The sequence below is a fragment of the Cyprinus carpio genome, chromosome B20 (genome assembly GCF_018340385.1).
Source record: "Cyprinus carpio isolate SPL01 chromosome B20, ASM1834038v1, whole genome shotgun sequence".
NCBI classification, from domain to species: Eukaryota; Metazoa; Chordata; class Actinopteri; order Cypriniformes; family Cyprinidae; genus Cyprinus; species Cyprinus carpio.
The window spans coordinates 25,587,335-25,606,738 of NC_056616.1; the positions used below are offsets into that span (position 1 = coordinate 25,587,335).

The 19,404-nt window shown below is 43.2% G+C and overlaps 1 protein-coding gene across 1 annotated transcript in view; it reads left to right on the plus strand.

The window, feature by feature from the left end:
• LOC122141063 (actin-related protein 10-like) overlaps nucleotides 1-4,148 on the plus strand; it is a 9,179-nt gene extending 5,031 nt beyond the window's left edge. Inside the window, exon 4 of the mRNA XM_042746956.1 lies at nucleotides 3,671-4,148. Coding sequence (XP_042602890.1) covers nucleotides 3,671-3,825 — 155 coding nt within the window. The 3' untranslated portion in view covers nucleotides 3,826-4,148. The remainder of the gene's footprint in view (nucleotides 1-3,670) is intronic.
• Nucleotides 4,149-19,404: the final 15,256 nt, after the last annotated feature.

Here is a 19,404-nt window from a genome sequence, read left to right on the forward strand (position 1 = left end):
TGCATTGCTTGTTCTGTGTTTGTTCCTCGCCAGTGTCCCATCGACACTCGTAAGGCAGCCCGCCGGAGAACTCCTGTGATAATCGGCGGTACGCCCATGCTGCCCGGTTCCTGCACCGGACCCCCGTCTGAGATCCGCTCGCTGGTGGAGAAAACCTGGGCACCGCCGACATGCCTGGCTACCAAGAGCTCCGGATCCACAGTCACCCGGGCCAAACCCAACTGCACCGCCTGGTTAGGAGGTGAGGCTTTGAGACTCCTGTCCTCTGTATGGATGAGAAGAGATTCAATGCCGCTTTTTATAAAGCAGTTAAAATTAAGATTTGCTGGAAATGTGTTCACTTCAGGTCATCTGAGATCAGGTTGAGTTTGTTTCTGCTTCATCAGTTTGTAGAAATATGCTTTTCCATCAAAGTGTCTCAGCAATGGATGCTCTGCGGTATTGAATGGGTGCCGTCAGAATGAGAGTCATAGCAGCTACAAAAACATCACAATAATCCACAAGTAATCCACAGCACTCCAGTCCATCAGTGAGCATCTGGAGAAGACAAAAGATAAGAAACATTAGACGTTTTTTGGCAAGCCTATTGCGTCCAGCTAAGTATGAGTTCATCCCAGTTAAGGTGCCATAGAATGCATTGATGCAATATTTAAAATATCTACATAGAAGGTATGGCTTGGTAAGGGACAAAGTACTCCAGAAACGGCTTTTATATGTCATTACAGCTAAAGATTCCTAGAGAATGAAATGGGTCTGCTATTACCTTAGATGGAAGTAAGTATTTATCCAAAGCTTGATTTCGTTAACAGTCGGTACTAAAAAAATGAAAACGCATTTGTACCAGGTTTTCTTGGCACCGTGGTACCCAGTCAACTCAAGTTCTGATGCTTATCCCGAAAGCTATCCTCCAGTGTTGCCACATTCAAGGGTTTAAACACTGTTGTCACCGGGTTTTTTTCATGTCCACGGGTTAAAAAAAAACAACCCCAATAACATGATATTTAGCCCCTGGAATGCTAAATGTAAACCCCGCCAAAACACATGTATTTTATCCCCAGAACGCGATTTTTAACGAGGGACCCCCTCGAAACGCGAATGCGTGGGTTTTTGTTGTGAAAACCTGGCAACCTCTTCATAAAAGCAATGGAGACCTCAAGAGGAGGAAACACATCAAACTAACAAAACCCCCGATCAAGTCCAATCAGGTAAGTTTCAATTACCTTTATAATATTTAGACCTTCTATTAGGAATATTATTACATACTTTAATTTAAATGTCGGATTTAAATAAACAACGGCGTTAGCGTATACGTTATGTAGTTAATTGTTCGCATAAATGCAACTTACGCTAATATAATGAGCATTAGAATTTCATTTCTTTGTTAACTAATTAATGCTCATATTACTGTAAAAAAAAAAAAAAAAACAGGAGAACATACAGATTTTTAAGTGGCAGCAGAACTAAGGCTAAACTTTTGCCGCGTTTCCACCAAAATTACCCCGAACAATTGTACCAGGAACTATTTTCACCCCAGACCTGTTGCTTTCTGTGTTTCCACCGCTGTCTAAAGTATCGTGAAGATTAGGCAAATAGTCTGGTGACGTAGGTACAAAGCACGCTAATTTCAGACTTGCATCCTCGGTAGTTTGGACTTTACGAGTTCGACTCGGGAGTGTGATCTCCTGCGGACAGGACGACGAAAGTCCAGTAATTCTGCAAACAACAGCATGCTTGATAACATCAGTCAGCTCGCCTTGCCTGCTTCAATTTTCTTCACTGTATATTTACAATAAAATGAAATAGGATATTAAATACCACTGCCTCCTTTCATTTTCATTTAAACATAATAATAGCTGCAGAAATGTACTTCAGGGAAATGTGTGTATATACAGCCTACATTACAATGAAACGAAATATTATATCAGTTGCCTCTTTTTATTTTCATTTTAACATATAGATACATTGAATAAAGAGCAAAGATTACCTGTTAGATTTACCCAAAACGAATTATATTTTATGTTTAACCACTAAAGAGACATCAGAGCCAGCGGCACATATCAGAAGCACTAGCCGAGTTGAGACTGCTCTCGGCGGATGCATGAGCAATTAGCTCCCAGCTGATTGCGTGGAGCTGATCGTCTCTGAAATCGGTGAAACACATTTTTAAATAGGCGCTGTCTTTATAAATAAACCACGGATTTGAGTTTTAAACAACTCCATTCTGGCCTGAAATACTTTTAATACTACATTTCATGACATGATAACAGTAATATTTTGAAAATCATCAGAATAAATGGTGGTTGAAATCACAATGCTGCGTGAACTCAACCAATCAGCATGCTCGCCGCCCAAGTCCCGCCCCCAAAAGTTCTGCATGGTACTGTAATTTTGGTACCGTAACAACACTATTGCTCTGCTCTGATTGGCTGTTTCACAGCACGGATCTCTACTGTCCTGCGTGAACGATGGAGAGATTAGGCATCCAAACTGATATGTTTGAGCCTGTATCAGACGAAGATACAGATTTTGAGAGTTTTGCGCAAGAATGTTTAGCGATCCGAGTGAGCAGAGGAAACTGGGAGAAATTGCTAGTGAATGAGCGGACGCGAAGCTCTGTGTTGCCAGATCCAGCTGTTTTAAGCATTTTGGGACTTGTCTTTTCCACTTTTTTTTGGACACTTTAGAAAGTTAACTAAGCTCAGAAGCCGTGCAGTTTAAATGTGCATGATATCTTTATCTTATCACCTGTTGCACATGTTGAAATAATATTGGTTTATTTTTTATTTATTTATGTCGGTTTAATAGCAATATCTGGCAGCACTGCGCCGATGATTGACTGTACAGGTGCGGCTGGCTAGAACATAGGCTGGTATCACGTTATGCAAATGTTGAGGGCGTAAACATTAATGATCCCTACTGTAACGTCACAGTCAGTGTTATGTTTGGATACGCCACATTTTCAATGGTCTTTTGCAGCACGAGATTTTCAGTGTTGTTTGAGGCTCACGGTATGTCCGTGTACAGAGCTATGCCAAGGTAAATACAGTTTTTCCATTCTATGGCATCTTTAATTCAGAAATGTGTTGTAATAACGTTTTGCTAGCTTTTCCATGAAGTTATGAAAATGTTATTTTTGAATGTTCACTGGACGTCCATTTTTTTAAAAAAATGTTTTTTCCTGGTTATGAGAATGTTAAGGGAACATTTGATCATTTTCCAAACATTATGGAAACATTACTTCTCAATGGTCTCTGAACATTGTGAAACAAGTAGTAACATTTAAAAAAAAATCCATGAACTATGCATGAATAATGTTTTTTTTATGCCAACGTTTTGAGAACATTATTAAAGACCGAATAACTTTTGAATGAACATTCTGTTAATCTAACTGGCAGAACGATTGCTCATAACTTTGAGAGAACCTCATCAGAACATTCCCTGTTAGCTGGAAAACACTTACTCCAATGAAAAAGTAATTGGATGTGATGCTACGTTTGTACAAATCTGATGAAGAAACAAACTCATCTACATCTCTGATGGCCTGAGAGCGAGCACATTTTCATTTTTGGGGGAACTTTTCCTTCAAACACACCCGGAGATCACAATTTTTCTGCCAGTGAAAGTTTTGAACCATTCACTCAAGGTTGTTTTGTTTCTTCTTCTCATGTAGGTGCTATATTTGGAGCATTGCAGGACATTTTAGGGAGTCGTTCAGTGTCCAGAGATTACTACAACCAGACGGGCCGCATCCCAGACTGGTGTTGTCTCAGCACTCCTCTACCAGATCAGTCTATGAGGCGGGAAAGACGCCTCCGCCTCTTATGAAGAGGGCCTTCTCCACCGAGAAAATGAACTGGACACTTCAAATTGGGGAAAATCGTTTCAAATGCACTAAATGGTTATCTAGCTTAAACCATGGCAGTACTTATGATGTAGTTTATGTCAAAAGGTTACTTTTTATTATTATTTAAATGTATGCTTGATCTTGCACCATCAAAGACAGATCACGGAAGGCATCTTGACCATAGTGCCAAGAAACGACGTAATATTTCAATTCTGTTTAACAACAGCAAGCTTGAAGTGCTGAATATGTTGAAACGTTTTGTGTATTTATTAGGTTTGTGAAGAAATAAACATTCCAAAATTGGTGTTTGCAGCCGGGGTCTTCTATTGTACTTGTCATTAAGTGTCAACTGATTTAGTCATGTTAACTCTGATTGTTTTTTTGTTTTTTTTTGCAGTCATGTTTTACTAAAGAAAGTCTGAGGTCTGATTGTAAAGAATAAAAGGCTGTCAGAGTTTCTCTTGAACCATGTATTTTCTAGTAGTTTCAATAAATAGACATACTTCTATTATTTCCCCCCAAGTAATCAAAAAGGTAAATTTTTGAGATATTAGCGAACTGTGAGATAGATCAGTCGTGACATAAATAGTCAAAATGACCTTTTTCATTTTATTTTATTTATTTATTTATTTTTATTCTGTGGTGGAAATAAGCTTCCAGATACTTGGTTTTAAAATCATTTGCTGGCTAAAATAATATTTTTCCTCATTTTGTAAGTTTTGCCTGCCGCAGGGGAGTGGTAGGTTTCATGACACCAAAGAAGAACATCTACTTTGTAAGTTCAATAAATAGCAGGATTGAACCTTATTTGTTGTCAATATGACATTGGAATCAGAAACACCATGTTAACGAATTTGAGAACCAGAGTACAATCAGATTAGTAAGATATTTTTGAATTAAGTTTGTTGCATTTATGTTCAAAATGGGAAAAATAAGGAGCAGATCTTAGTCAAGGAGAATTACCCAGTTGCATAAGCTCCATTTCTACAAGTCTTGAGAACCATGAATTGTTAATGAAAAGGGAGGACTATAAGTTAATTAACTAAAATCTGTAGAATTAAAAAGACCAAGGACAATATCTCAATACTGAACAATGGCTGGAAGTTGGTGTTTGTCTTCAGATTTTTGTCATGATGTTCCACAGTGGAGGATGTGCCTCAGAACCTTCAAGCCCTGATGACGGAAAACCAACCAGCGTGCTCTCTCAGCCTCTCAGAAGCCAGTGGGTGCGTGGCAGAGCCCCCTTGATAAATGTGCTGTGGAAGATTATGAGTAGATCCAATGTGGGAAAACCTGGGATCAGTGGTGCTGAGGTGAAGCATCAACTGCCAGTTTTTCTAACGGACAGCAGTGTTTCTATGGAGGGCAGGCATTCGCAGTCTTCTGTTCATGTTAAATTGATTCTCAGAATTAACCTGCTCTTGCATCCCTTGGTTCTAGTGTCTGTCCAGTGCATCAGAGATGGTCAGTTTGTGGCGTAGTGGTGGCTAGAGATGTTACTTGCCTCACTGAGTCTGGATTCGGGTTCGCCTGCTGGGTGAAATGACCCAATCTTTGTGCTCCCAGAGTCCACACCATCCTTTGGGTAATATACCCAGTTCCTGTGACTGCATGCACGAAAAGGTGATGGCAGAGCAGTTGCTTCTGGTTTTATTCTGCGTTGCTTATGATGGACTGGATGCTGACACTGTTCCTATTCACAGGAGGGACAGTGGATATGTGGTGTATGAAAACAGAATGACCTCATCCCGTATGAAGTGGGGATTGGACCATATGGTTCCATCACAAGGGACAGTCATTTGAGTAGGTGATCTATGGCATGGTGTGAGCGTTAATCTGATAAATGCTACAAGCTCACTGTCTGTTGTCCAGGTTTCTGCTCTTCCGAGGTGCTTAGCGGTACTCTGGAACTTCTGTGGAAGCTCACGGTTGTGGAGGTCAACTCCTATTCCTCCCTCCACTGGCTAGCATGCTCCTGGACCTCTCAGGGGTGGAGCTCAGGCCCCAGCAATGGTCAATGTGTCCTGCCAAGGCTGTGCTGAAGGTAAGGTCTTGTCCTCGGTCTGTCTAAAGCCTTTCAAACGAGGTGGTTGACCCCAGTGTTCATGCTCAGGGATGAGGCCTACGTCCTACTACAGTGATACTGAGTTATCCCGTCACAAAAGTCCTGCGGGGAGCCTGTGAATTTTGAGAGTCGCATTATGAAGGACTGGCCCCAACATTGCCCCTGATGCTGGGACATTGTTTGCGCCAACCCCCAGTCCCTTTCGGTCTCCCCCAGTGGGACCTTCTGATCAATGGGTGAGTGTACAGCCAATCTTTATCCAGTTAGTGTGCTGGGAGAAGCTTCTAACCTTCATCTTCAGATGCCCTTACCAGGATGACCGTTGCCTGACCACACTGGTTCCAGTGACTTTGGAGTTAGATCTGGTCTTTACGGTTCCCAACCACTGCAAGCCTTTGTTGCCAGAAGATGTTTCACACATTTGTAGATCCAGCCTCACTGGCTGCTCTGCAGGAAACTGTATGCCCCCTTTTACTTGAACAATTTTGCTACTTGTGGATTCTGGCTGACAGAGCCTCTTTCTTCCCTGTCCAGGTCTTCATCCACTGCAGTACAGAGTGTGCCATCCGTCATCTGGCTCTTGTGAGCTTAAAGCTGTGCTGAGAAACGTGAGTTCTTTACTTTCTCTTGACAAGAGGAACTAGGCATTTTAGGATGCAGTTACACTTCTAACATTTTCTCTTTCAGGAAGAGACCACTCCTTATCAAGAGCTGTCTCTGGTGAGCAGGCTGTGGTTTCCTAGTGGAGAGGATTACTCTCCTGGTCATATAAATCTAGTGTTTTTAAATAAAGCTTTACAGAACCCTGAGGTATCTTTGTCTATTAGGCGTGTTGGTTCTGCAGAATCTGGCATAACATGCCTTCTCCCAGTTTTTATCCCACACTATTAAACCAGGATTTCCACAACCTCTTGTAAGGTCATGCATTCTGAGTCCAGGCTTCTGTATAAGCCGGCCTTTATCCCTCCTCCAGTTTCCTAACCTGGGGGCAGCACAATGTTTAATTTTAGGGACTAATGGGTAACTTGTTTTGTGCTTGCTGGGGTAATCCAAACTCAATTGCTGGAGGGGCGGAGAGCTGCAGAGTTGTTCCAACCCTGCTCCAACACACCATGTAGTTTTAAAATGAGTCTAAGGACTTGATTAGGTGGCTCAGGTGTTTAAGTGGGGTTGAATCTAAGCTCTACGGGACTCCATCCCTCTGGGAGGTGAGTTTGAGTTGGTAATCTTGCTCAAGGACACCTCAGCTGTGAGTATTGATATAAATACCCCAATTCCTGCTGGTACTGGGGACTTTGAGCCTGTAGCTTTTTGGTTACAAGTCCTGACTCTTTAACCATTAGGCCAAGAATCCAGCCACCACCACAGCTTGTAGGTGATGTTCTATGCATTTTGTCAGTCATGCTAGTACTAGCTGCTTCAAATGGGGAAGGTTTGGTTGCAGAAAGCTGGAAACATTTGTGGCCTAATGGTTGGAGTCCTGATTTGTAAACTGAAGGTTGCAAGTTTAATACTCAATACTAGTAGGTTAGGGATTGAATAGGCACTTTCTTCCACTTTCCAATACACCAGTTGCTCCCAGGCTACAGCGACTGGCTGCCCAGCTACTCTGTGTGTGTTCACCACTTCAAATGTGCATGCAGTAACTTGGAAGGGGTTAAATGCAGAGGACAGTTTCAAGTATGGGTTCCCCTGCTTTACTGTATCGGAATCAAAAAGCGTTGGTTTCTAGAATCTCTTTATATTTGCTAAGCATTTATTTCCCACTTCAGACAAAAAGTAATGGTGGGAAGTAAAAAGAATTCCGCTTGTATGTTTAGCTGAGAAAAAACCTGGTGGAGCCAATCTTTCTCTGACAAAGAAACAAATTACAATACATATGTATTTCAATAAATGAGGCATTTTATTTCAGAACGGTGCCCATGAGCAAGGCACCAAACCCCCAACTGCTACCTGGGCACCACAGCATAAATGGCTGCCCCTGCTCAGTGTGTGTGTTCACTGGTGTGTGTGTGCACTGGATGGAGTTAAATGCAGGCACAGATTTTGGTCGCCATACTTTGGCTGTCATCCATGCTCACTTTTTACACTTTCAAATGCATCTAATATCCTACAGACTGAAAGACATGCAGATAGAGATGCAATGATGAAGGCATGGTAGACCATAAACACACAATTGCAATGCGCTATGCTAATTGGCGCCAGCTTGCATCTGACATGTATAAATTTTATTAAAAATAGTTTCTCTCACTGTGATAAGAAGCAACTATGGAACCACAGAAGCTAACTGTTTTAAAGCTTACAGCTGATGTTATATAGTGATTTTGGAGTAGAAACATGAGTATTAGTCTCAGAAATTGTCTTGTTTGACGCTGTGTTATGCAACCGTACTACCCATCCCCTGTTGCCAGGAACAACTGTTTCATAACTCTCATTTTGAAAAGTACATTCCGCATTATAAAGATTATGTGGTTGTTTTTTAAGAAGGGCAAAAGCAAGGGGTGGTGAAGGTTTAAAAAAAGAAAGGGTTTAAAACAGTGTGAATAGAAGAAAAAAAAATAATCTTAAGGGTATGGGTAAGGTTGGGCATTGTTTTTGAATTTTTAAAGGAGTGCCATAGGATGCATTGATTCAATATTTTTAAATTGTTCTCCTGATGTCCCTAGAGTGTGTATATATGTAGTTTTATCTCAAAATACCCCACAGATCATTTTTTATAGCTTGGAAATTATGCTCAGGGTATGTGTTTGTTCCCTTTAAATGAAAAATGAGCTGATGCTCCCACCTCCCCTGCATTCAGAATGAAAGGCGGAGTATCAGAGTCAAGAGCTCCTGGGGATACATACCGGGATATGGTTTAAACTCGCTGTTGCCCGTGCTACGATCTCCAAACATTTCTTGCACGAAGCAATGTTTAAAACTACATTCCGACCGACGATCATTCTGGTAGAATGTGAACGCAGCATTAGTGAAAACAGGCAGAGAGAGACAATGGCTTAGTGGCTTTAGAACATAGCTTACAGAGATCCAAGACAGTCTTTTGGAAAAACAAAATAGATGCGTGAGGCTTACTTTGTCTGGGATGATCTGGAGTTTCCTCCCAAAGCATTAGGTATCCGATCCATCTAAGAAGCCATCGCACTCCCAGCGCTGAAACTTGACCCGTTTGTGAGGGCAGCTCCAAGTGTTAAAATGTTAGCACAAACGTATAGGACTTTTCTGGGTTTTTTTCCAGGAAATTTTCTTTGAAAATGAAATATAACCACCGTGTCCTCAGCGGTCTATGGAGACACCTATGTTCATTGGTGCATCCCAACACACGACACTTTTAATGGCTCTTTGGTGATGCCATTGTATCTGCAGCAGCTACAGCAAGAAAACAGTAATGACGGACCACTGCTTCTCACTCAGGGCTGTGTAATGTGCAATACACCACCACTCAAGCAAGTTGAGCCTTTATTGTTACAGTTAAGAATTGTCCGTGACTCCAGACCATGGGTGCTACATAATACAGTATCTCTAATACACAACTAACCTATTGACAGATTCGACTATAATATACGATATATAAACTTTCTATCCCTAAGACTAAAAAATACAAGCTATACTAATGCTCACATCAAATACTGGAGCCTATACACACTAACCTTCCTGACAGATTTACTATAAATATACTATTAATAACTGTTACCTTTACTAAACTAAGAAATACCAACTATACCAATGCTTCAACCTAATACTGTACATGTGCCAAGAAAACTCCGTAAGTCAAGCAAGAGGCTGGGGAACAGTGGCAAGATGATTTGATTGATTAGCATGTAAACACATATTACGAGTCGTTTGTGGATTACGTACACACACTCCAGTGTGTGAGAAAAAGTGTCTACTGTGCACAGAGGAAAGAGGTTACTACAGGTGGTTTGTAGAGGACCACTGAGCTGTGTGTGTAACACACTTTGAATTGCAAAAAAAGAAGAGTTTCAGACAGAGCTTTTTCTGTGATGTGGTAAGGTTGGAGGGTGTGTTGGGGGGAGGGGTGGGAGGGGAGGTGAGATGTTCCATGTTTCAGTAGGTAGGGGGTTTGGTGGGGTTTCCAGAGGAGTTCGGGGTGATTTGAGTCAGCAGCTCTCACAGCCTGGGGGGAAAAAAAGCTGTTGGGCAGTCTGGCGGAGTGGGGCTCTGATGCTCCGGTACCATCTTCCTGATGGTGGTAGAAGGCGGGAAGAGACTGTGGAGGGATGGGTGGGGGTCCTTTCACGAGCACTGCTGGCTTTGCTGGGAGCATTGTGGGGTAAAAAATGTCCAGGATGGAGGGGAGAGGGGCACCATGATCTTTGCAGCTGTGTTCATACTGTCCCTGGAGGGTCTTGCGTCTGCTGCCACTACAGTTCCCGTACCAGACAGTGATGCAGCGGGTCAGCATGCTCTCATGGTTCCCCTCTTAGAATGTGGCAGATGGGTGGGAGGAACTTGCTCTTTTCAGCCAGCGGGAAGTGTAGCGCTGCTGTGCCTGCTTGGCAGAGTGTCATGGTGTTTGGTGGTCCAGGTGAGAGCCTCTGTGATTGCACCCCCAGGAATTTAGTGCTGTGCTGTGTTTGTTTTGACTGTGGTGCTCTCCACAGTCCAAGCTGGTTGATGTTGGTTTGTATGTTAGTGTTGGGTGGTGGCAACGGAGGTGTCTCCTGAAGTCCAGCACCAGCCGCCTTGGCCGCGCCACATTGAGGGACAGGGTGTATGCCACACCATCCAGCACTATGCCACGTCCTCCATGGAGTGCATTTCAGCGCGTTGCCGTGAGACCTACCACCGTTGTGGCCATCTCGCAAACGTTGAGTAGGGAGTTGAGCTGAACGGGCAGTGCATCGGGGCACCACCGTGAAGAGCAGCGGGCTCAGGAACACAGCCTGGGTGGGCAACCGGGGCTCAGTGTGCAGGGCACGGGGTAGCGGGGGCAACGGTTTGACGGTGAGGCGCAGGGCGGGGTCCTAAACACCGCTCTGCTGTTTCCGATCAAAACATTAAACAGGTTCTCCCCACTCAGTGAAGCACCCACTTATAACCTGATGAAGTGCACTAGGTTATGGCGATTCCTAGGTATGGAACGGGAAAATAGAGACACCAGCCACCATATTCAATGTTTACCCGGGAGCCAGAGCACCGACATCGTGGCCAATTTTAAAAGAAGTGCTGGCTAATTGCTAAACGTAATACAGGTAAGATTGTTTTTCACGCCGACGCTAATGAGGTCGCTTGCGCCAGTCGGAGATCACTAAAATAACATTAAAGAGGTGTGTGAACCTTGCCACATGATGTCAGACACTGCAATATGCTCTGGTCCCCTCCCTGCTTACCGGGGGTATAGATGCATAGCAGATTGTCCTCACTCATCTGGCTGGATGTCTAAGTGGTGCCCGCAGGATAACTTGGTTTTCATAGACAATTGGGTGGCGTTTGGGCAGACCCGACCGTTTGAAAAGAGATGGTTCTTCATCCTCCTGGATGGTGCCGCTCTTCTCTCTAGAAATCTGCACATACTGTATCTTAGAGTTTGTACTTGCTACCTGGGGCCCAGGGCAGGAAGCAGACAGCTGCTAAACCGACCGTCTGCTAGCCGCCTCACGTCACAGAAGTCATTTAATTCCTCAGCACATACAGACTCTGTTCACTAGATATCTTACACTATATAGACTGTGTCTTCTATAAACTTGTTAAGCATTTAAACAACAACAGATGTGAGACCCCATTCCCGCTAAGCTCCTAAAAGAGGTGACTCTGCCGTTGCCATGAACTGCGCGTTTCTAATCCTTGTCTGACGTATTCTATTTAATTCTCGTCAACTGTTAGTAGGATATGTCTCCCAAAACCGTCAACTGGCTGTTAGTAAACCTCTCATCAAAAACCAACAACGTGACCCCAAAGAATCTAGTTAATTAGAGGACAACCTAAAGCGCTGGCAGGCGAGTAACCTTAGAAACCGCCCTTTTAAAGAACTTGATGGCTGCATCTGTCAATTCTTTTCGCCATCAGGTTAGGTAACCCTTGCTAGGGGTGTTCTATTTGCATCAGAGTCAACCGTTTCCTTAGGAAAGTCCACGTGTTTCTTAGCAGGTTTGTAAACTGCAAATTTTTGCCATCTCGAAAATATATCTAAATTACGGCCAATGCTCTCAATGTCAAAGTGCAGTTATCATTTGGTAATGCCTGCGGTTTATGACCTCAAGGTTAGATTATTGTAATTGCTTTAGTGGGTGGTTGTCTGCAACTCCTTAGTAAACCAACTCCGTTTATCCAAATGCAGCGGGCTAGAAGTTCTTACTAGTAACCTAGGAATTATGATCGATATTAAGCCTGGTTCTGTCAACACTGCACGGGGTCTCTATCAAACATCGGATTAGGATTTTAAAAATCTTCCGTTACTTACGTATAAAGCCCTGAATGGTTTCTACTGTTTAGCACCTCAGGATTTGAACGTAGCTCCTGTTACATTAGGAGTCCCTACCACTGTCCTCCTGCTGCTTGGCATACATAACTCGACGCGCAATTTTGTGATAATACCTAGAATATCAAAGTCATCCTGTCGGGCGGGCAGATCCTGGGTGCCGTAGGGGACGGGCGCCACAACCTCACGCTGGAATAACCTACCCTTAACATGCCGAACCGCTGGAGTGCATACACACGTCGTTTTAGCAGTTTAAATCTAGATTAAAGACCATGGTGTGTCTTTAGCGAAGTGGCTTCACATAGCAACTAATACCTGGCTGCACCATATCCAAAATCCAAGGATTTTAGGCTGTCGTGTTAATAGTGGACCAAAGCCAATGAAACCGGGAACACGTTCCCATGACACCCGATGTACCTTTCTACGCTCATTAGAAGAATGGCCAGGCCGTAACCGTCTAATATTAGTCTGTTCTCTCTTATTCTGAGGTCACCATAGCCACCAGATCCAGTCTCTGTATCCAAGTCAGAGAGGGTCCTGAAGTCACCCGATCCAGGACGTATCCAGCCCCAGATGGTGGATCAGCACCTAGAAAGACCTCTACAGAGCCCTGAAAGACAGCGGAGACCAGGACAACTAGAGCCCCCAGAGACAGATCCCCCTGTAAAGACCTTGTCTCAGTGGTGACCACGGGACAAGACCACAGGAAACAGATGATTCTTCTGCGCACAATCTGACTTTGCTGCAGCCGGTGAATTGAACTGCGGGTTTCGTCCTGGTCAGAGACAACTGGCCCCTCCGACTGAGCCTGGTGTTCTCCCAAGGTTTTTCTCCCGTGTGGAGTTTTGGTTCCTTGCTACGGGTCGCCTCTGGCTTGCTTAGGCTTTTGGGGACACTTCATTTACAGCGATATCGTTGACTTGATTGCAAATTATTGCACAGATACTATTTAGAAAAAACTGAACTGATGACATGATGACATCTCAGTATTAAATGATGAACTGCCTTTAACTGTCATTTGCATTATGGACCACACACTGTTTTCCTAATTAATGTTATTCAGTTGCTTTAAACACGCAATCTTCTTTTTTGTTTAAAGCACTATATAAATAAAGGTGACTTGTACTTGACTTGACTATGGCTCGAGGTGTGGCCGACACGACTGACTGAGTCGTCAGTTAGAAAGTCCCAGGATCCAAATTACAGAGGGAACTGTTAGGCCCAGCATGTTTAGTATAATTAACTGTTGTGGGATTATTGTGATGATGCTAGATACAGTGGATGAACTGCATTCTGACATAGATCGTTTATTTTCTAGGTGGGTAGACCAGGTGGCGGGTAGAGGCAGCATCGTGTCTGTAGAGCTTTGGACGGTTATGAAACTGGAGAGGATCGATGGTGTCCTGGATGCTGATTTTGAGTTTGGGCTTGACTAACAGTTCAAAGCCACTTCATCATGATTGGAGTCATGCGCTATGGTACTGTAGTCCATTTAGACAGGACACAGTTACATTTTCTTTGTCGTGTAACTGGTAGCGATTGTGGTGGGGGTGACGGTTTTTTGACGTGCCTGGTCTTCGCCGCAGGGGTGTGTTAAGCGTATCTGTAAGGACTCTGTCCGCTGTGCAGCATCAGTCTCTCGTAGTAACGTCCAGGTATGTCCGTTCAGGACCCGCAGCCTTGCAGGGGTTAATCCTAGATAAGGTCTTTCCTAACGCTCCGCCGTGGAGACAGTTTTTTATGCAAAAAGTGTGTCATGTCTGCATTCAAACCGTGAATACAAGTTGTTTTGAGGGTGCATCCGGGAGTGATGTGTCTATGCATCACGTCCGAGTGGCGGCGGCTTGTAGTCTGGTGATGTGTCTGACTGGCTTGCCACACGCCGGTCGGTGTCTCTTCGCTGTCTGTGAAGTGATAGTTGCCTTTTTTTGAGCATATGACCGTTTTGCAGTTTTTTGAATGCCACGGACAGATTGGGCTCTTGCTGTTTTGAGAGCTGCTTTATCTCCTGATCTGAATGCTTCATCTCTGTTCTTTAGCAGCCCACAAATCTCTGCTGTCATCCACGGCTTTTGGTTTGCACGTGTCAAACTCTCTAACCACTAGGCCACGACTTGTATGCTTATTTTATTTTTTTTTGTATGTTACAAATCTCTGCTGTCAGTACAGCCTTGTAACGTGTTTTTCTTTTCTGTTGGTGTAAAAAAAGTCCGAGTGTTTTTTTTTCCCGGGCTTGTTGCAAAGTTCACATGTTGGTAGAACTGTCTTTAAGTTTGCATGGTTGAAGTCACCAGCTATTATGAAAAAGCTGGTGACTTCTATATTATATATATATATATATATCAGATTATATATATATTATATATATCTATTCTAGTAATGTTATTTTCTGTGAAAAGTAAATGTAGCGAACTTCGGAATACTTTTAGTTTTACTCAAGAAAAAAAGTAAAATGGAATCCACAATTTAATTATACTCAAAGAAAGTTGAAATGTTTGAAAATGTACTCGAAATTACTGTAACAAAAGTATTTTGATAATTAGTTTAGCTTTGCCACCTCTAACTGAAAAGATATTTGAATATTGCCAGTGTGGTGCAAATTTTTAAAAGCACTTTATAATATGAATGACTGTATTTGAATTATAATGCAGCATTTAAGAATCAGAGGCAAGCTATGGTCTGGATGACAGGAGTTTTCAGGCTATGACTCAAAGCTTCACGTAATCACTGCAGTATGTTACATCAACTCTTCTTACTGAGCCCCAGTCTTTAGATACAGTTCCTGTACATTCCAAGATGCTTTTTTCTAAGGAATGAAAAATCCATACTTTTTCAAGACGTCAACAATTGGATTCAGCTAATGAAGGATAAAACCAAGGCTGAATTCAAAATGGCAGAAATTCATACTAGTATGCTATTTTGAATTATGCTTTTTATGTGTTTTTAATTTTACTGTAAACAATGGACAATTGAATCAATGTGAGAATCACTCTGTTGCATAAGATCCACTCATGCAAGTCTGGAGCATCGTGATGGTTAATGAAGGGGAGGGCCTGGTCTTTCATTAGCTGAAACCTGTAGAGATAAAAAGACCAAAGGCCATGCATCTTCACTTTGTCGCTTAGCTGTAAACAATGGCTGGAGTTTGGTGTTTGTTCAGATTTGGGCAGTTTGTGCGTTCTGTCATGCTAGTTCCACAGTGGAGTGATCTGCCCTCAGAACTTCAACCCTGATGACCCAGCAAACGGTGACCAGACGGGTTTCATCCTTCAGAAACCAGTTCAACAAACTCACCCAGCAGTTTTCAGATGCAGAGGCCATTCAAGAGACTAGGCCAGTTCAACAAACTAGCCAGCAGTTTCAGATGCAGAAGCCAGTTCAACAGACTAGGCCAGTTCAACAAACTAGCCACAATTTTCCGAGTTTTCAGATGCAGAAGCCAGTTCAACAGACTAGGCCAGTCCAACAAACTAGCCAGCAGTTTCAGATGCAGAAGCCAGTTCAACAAACGAGGCTAGTCCAACAAACTACCAGCATTTTCAGCGGCAACAGCCAGTTCAACAGACTAGGCCAGTCCCAACAAAACTAGCCAGCAAGTTTCAGCTGCAGAAGCGCAGTTCAACAAACTAGCCAGCCATTTCAGCTTCAGCACGCAGTGGTGCGGTGCAGAGCCCCTTGATAAATTTTGCCTGTAGCTGATTATTAGCCGATCCCAATTGTGGGACAACCTGGGATCATTTGGTGCTGAGTGTGAAAAGCTCATCAACTGCTTGCTTTAACGGACAGCATGTTACTATGGGGCGGTAAGTGGTCGCGAGTTGCGTCTCTAGGTTCATGTTCGACTGTGGATGCGCAGAATTAACCGGGCTCTGTAACCTGTTCTAGTACTGTCCAGTTGTATTAGGAGATGGGTCAGTTTGTGTGTAGTGGTGGCTAGAGATGTTACTTGTGGTTGCCACGACTGGTCGGGATCGGTTTCGGCTGCTGGGTGGAAATGACTCCCCCTTGTGCTCCTGTGGAGTCCACAGCATCCTTTGCAATATACCAGTTCCCTGTGACTGCATGCGGCACGATGTGAGGGTGGCAACTGCTACTGGTTTTATTCTCACTGGTTATGAAGGGACTGGGTGCTGACCTGTTTCCTATTCACAGGAGGACAGCATATGGTTGTGTTGAAAACCGAATGACCTCATCATATGAAAGTGGGGATTGGACCATATGGTTCCATCACAAAGGACAGTCCATTTTTGATTAGTCTCGACCTGGTGTGAACGTAATCCCTGATAAAGGCTACAAGCTCACCGCGTGTTGTCCAGTTGCTCGCCACGTGTAAGGGACTCGGGCAACTTCGGTGAAGCTCTGGTGGGGAGTCACGCAGTCGCCACTTCCACCATAGCTACTCTGGACCTCTCAGGGTGGGCTCAGATTGGCCAATAGGATTGTTCACCGAAGGCTGTGCTGAAGCAAGGTCTTGTCCGGTAGGCTGTCCTAACAGCCTTTCAAACTTGAGGTCTGGTTACTAGACTAGTGTTCATCTTGCAGGGATGAGTGCTCTACACGTCCTTCCTACAGTGGAGACTGATTAAGCGGCACAAAAGCCGGCGGGAGTCTCTTATGTTTTTGAGGTGCCATTTATACAGAGGACGGACCCAACATTGTCCTGATGCTCGGACATTGTTGGGCAACCTTCAACCCAGCCCAGTCCACACATACGGCTCTCCCCCGTGGGACCTTCTGATCAATGGGTGAGGGTACTGGCCATCTTTATTCCAGTTAGTCTGCTGGGAGATCTTCAACCTTCACCTTGGTCTGTCAGATGGCCCTTACCAGGATCACCGTTACCCTGACCACAACTTGTTCCAAGTGACTGGAGCATCGTGGTCTTCAGTTCCCAACCCACGATTCGCACTTTGGTTGGGAAATGTTCACATTTTGTAGATCCAGCCTTCACTGTCTGCATTGCACAGGAAACTGTATCCCCTTGCACTTAACAAGTGTACTACGTGTGGATTCTGTGACTTGAGCCTCTTTCTCACAAATGTCCAGGTCTTCATACCACGGCAGACAAGAGGTCGTGCCATCCATCATCGGGCGTCTTGTGAGCAAAGCGGCACCAGGAAACGTTAGGTTCCTTGCTTTCCTCTTGACCACGATTAACGGAGCTTTTTTGAGGGCATCTCACTTGTAACAGCATTCTCTTCTCACGGAAGAGACACTCAGATCAAGAGACTCGTCTCTGTGAGAGACTTTCGTTTCTAGTCCTTAGGATTACTCCTGGACATTAGGTAAAATTGTATCTGTTTTAAATAACTAAACATTTAAACTGTCTGGTGCATGTTGGTTCTGCCTGAGCAGACTAACAATATTGCACCTTAAACTTGGCCTCTACCCAGGTGTTACTATCCACACTATTAAATTAAGGTTCCACACCTGTTGTAAGCTGCATTCGGAGTCCCGGCTTCTGTACAATATGACATTATCCAGCTAGTTTTAACCTGGGCAGCACAGTTGCAATGATTTTAATGGTTACTCCTTAACTTGTTACATAGGCATCATGTCAAAGCTCAGGGGGCTAGAAGCTCTGAAGCAAGTTCCAACAGCGTACCATTTGCAGTTGTTCTAAAAATCTGATGGACTGAATTGGATCAAACCGTGTTTATTCGAGTTTACTTCTAAACTCGCGGGTCCGCCCTCCAGGAAGTGAGTTTGAACCACCCCTGTGCTTAACAAGCATTTCACCAAATCCACGATTCATCCCATCCAGTGGGCATATGTTTCACAGTCACTTAAACCGGATGTGATCAAAACTACAACGCTGCTTATTTATAGTCAAAGCATAGCGGGTTTTGAACGCCCCCATCTGAACTGGAGGTTTTGATTGGTTTTGCAGCGAGTCGACCTGTCTGTAATTGGCCGAATTGTAGGCTCCCCCCAGAAGTATGAACGTGCCCATCAAACACAGGTTTGTTCTGGCTGCCTTCCTTTTGTGTGTTATATATATATATATATATATGTGTTGGTGTGTATATTGTATATATATTGTGTGTGATATATTTACTATATTGTGTGTGTGTGTTGTGTGTGTGTGGTGTGTGTGTGTATATTATAGGTGTATGTAATATATAATATATATATATATTATATAATCTATATAGTTAGTTATTTATTTATTTATTTAAAAAAATAATGTGTGATCGAATACTTATCATTTCCAGAGTTTTCAGTTAGCAATAAGGAGTAGAGATTGAATACCATGAGTTATTAGTTTACTGAGGGAAATGATTGAACTGTATTAGCAATACAGTGGATAGAGAGATAAAGGACATTTCAGAATAAGTTACATAATTGTTAGGACTTCAAGTCTAAGTCATTGGCTAGCATACAGTACAGTCGTGTGGAGAGAAATTTTACAAGCACTTTTATAATAGAAATGCACTGTACATTATACAGAATACAAATGGTGGGACTTTAGTGAATTTTTATAGGTACCTGCATATTTTGTTATCCAGGGAAGTCAAGTAGCGACTCAAAGGCGACAAAGGAAGCCATCATTGAGTATGTTAAATCAACTTGTTCTTATAAGTCAGTCTTGAAATACAAGAGCCTATTATTAAGGAAAGGTTGAAGGTAAGGTAAGAAAAAATCCATGGGATATGGAGAAGAAAGGTGATGGTTTACGATTTCAACTAAGAAAGTGAAAACCAAGTGCAGGAATTTCATAGGGGAGAGAAGCATGGTAATATCAAGGATGAGATTTTATGGACATACAAGATTAAATGGTACAGATTTTATGTGTTTTAATTATGTAACAGGAAGGTGTACATCAATGGGCAAGGAATACTCGCTGCAGAACATAGATTATGATATACTATCAGAAATTTTGACAATGGCTGGAAGTTGGTGCTGGTTCAGATTTTGTGGCAGTTTGTGATTTCTGTCATGCAGTTACAGTGGCGTGATTGCCTCAGAACCTTCAAGCCCTGATGCCCAGGAACTACAGCAGATTCAGCTGCAGAAGCCACGTTCAAACAAACTAGCCAGCAGTTTCAATGCAGA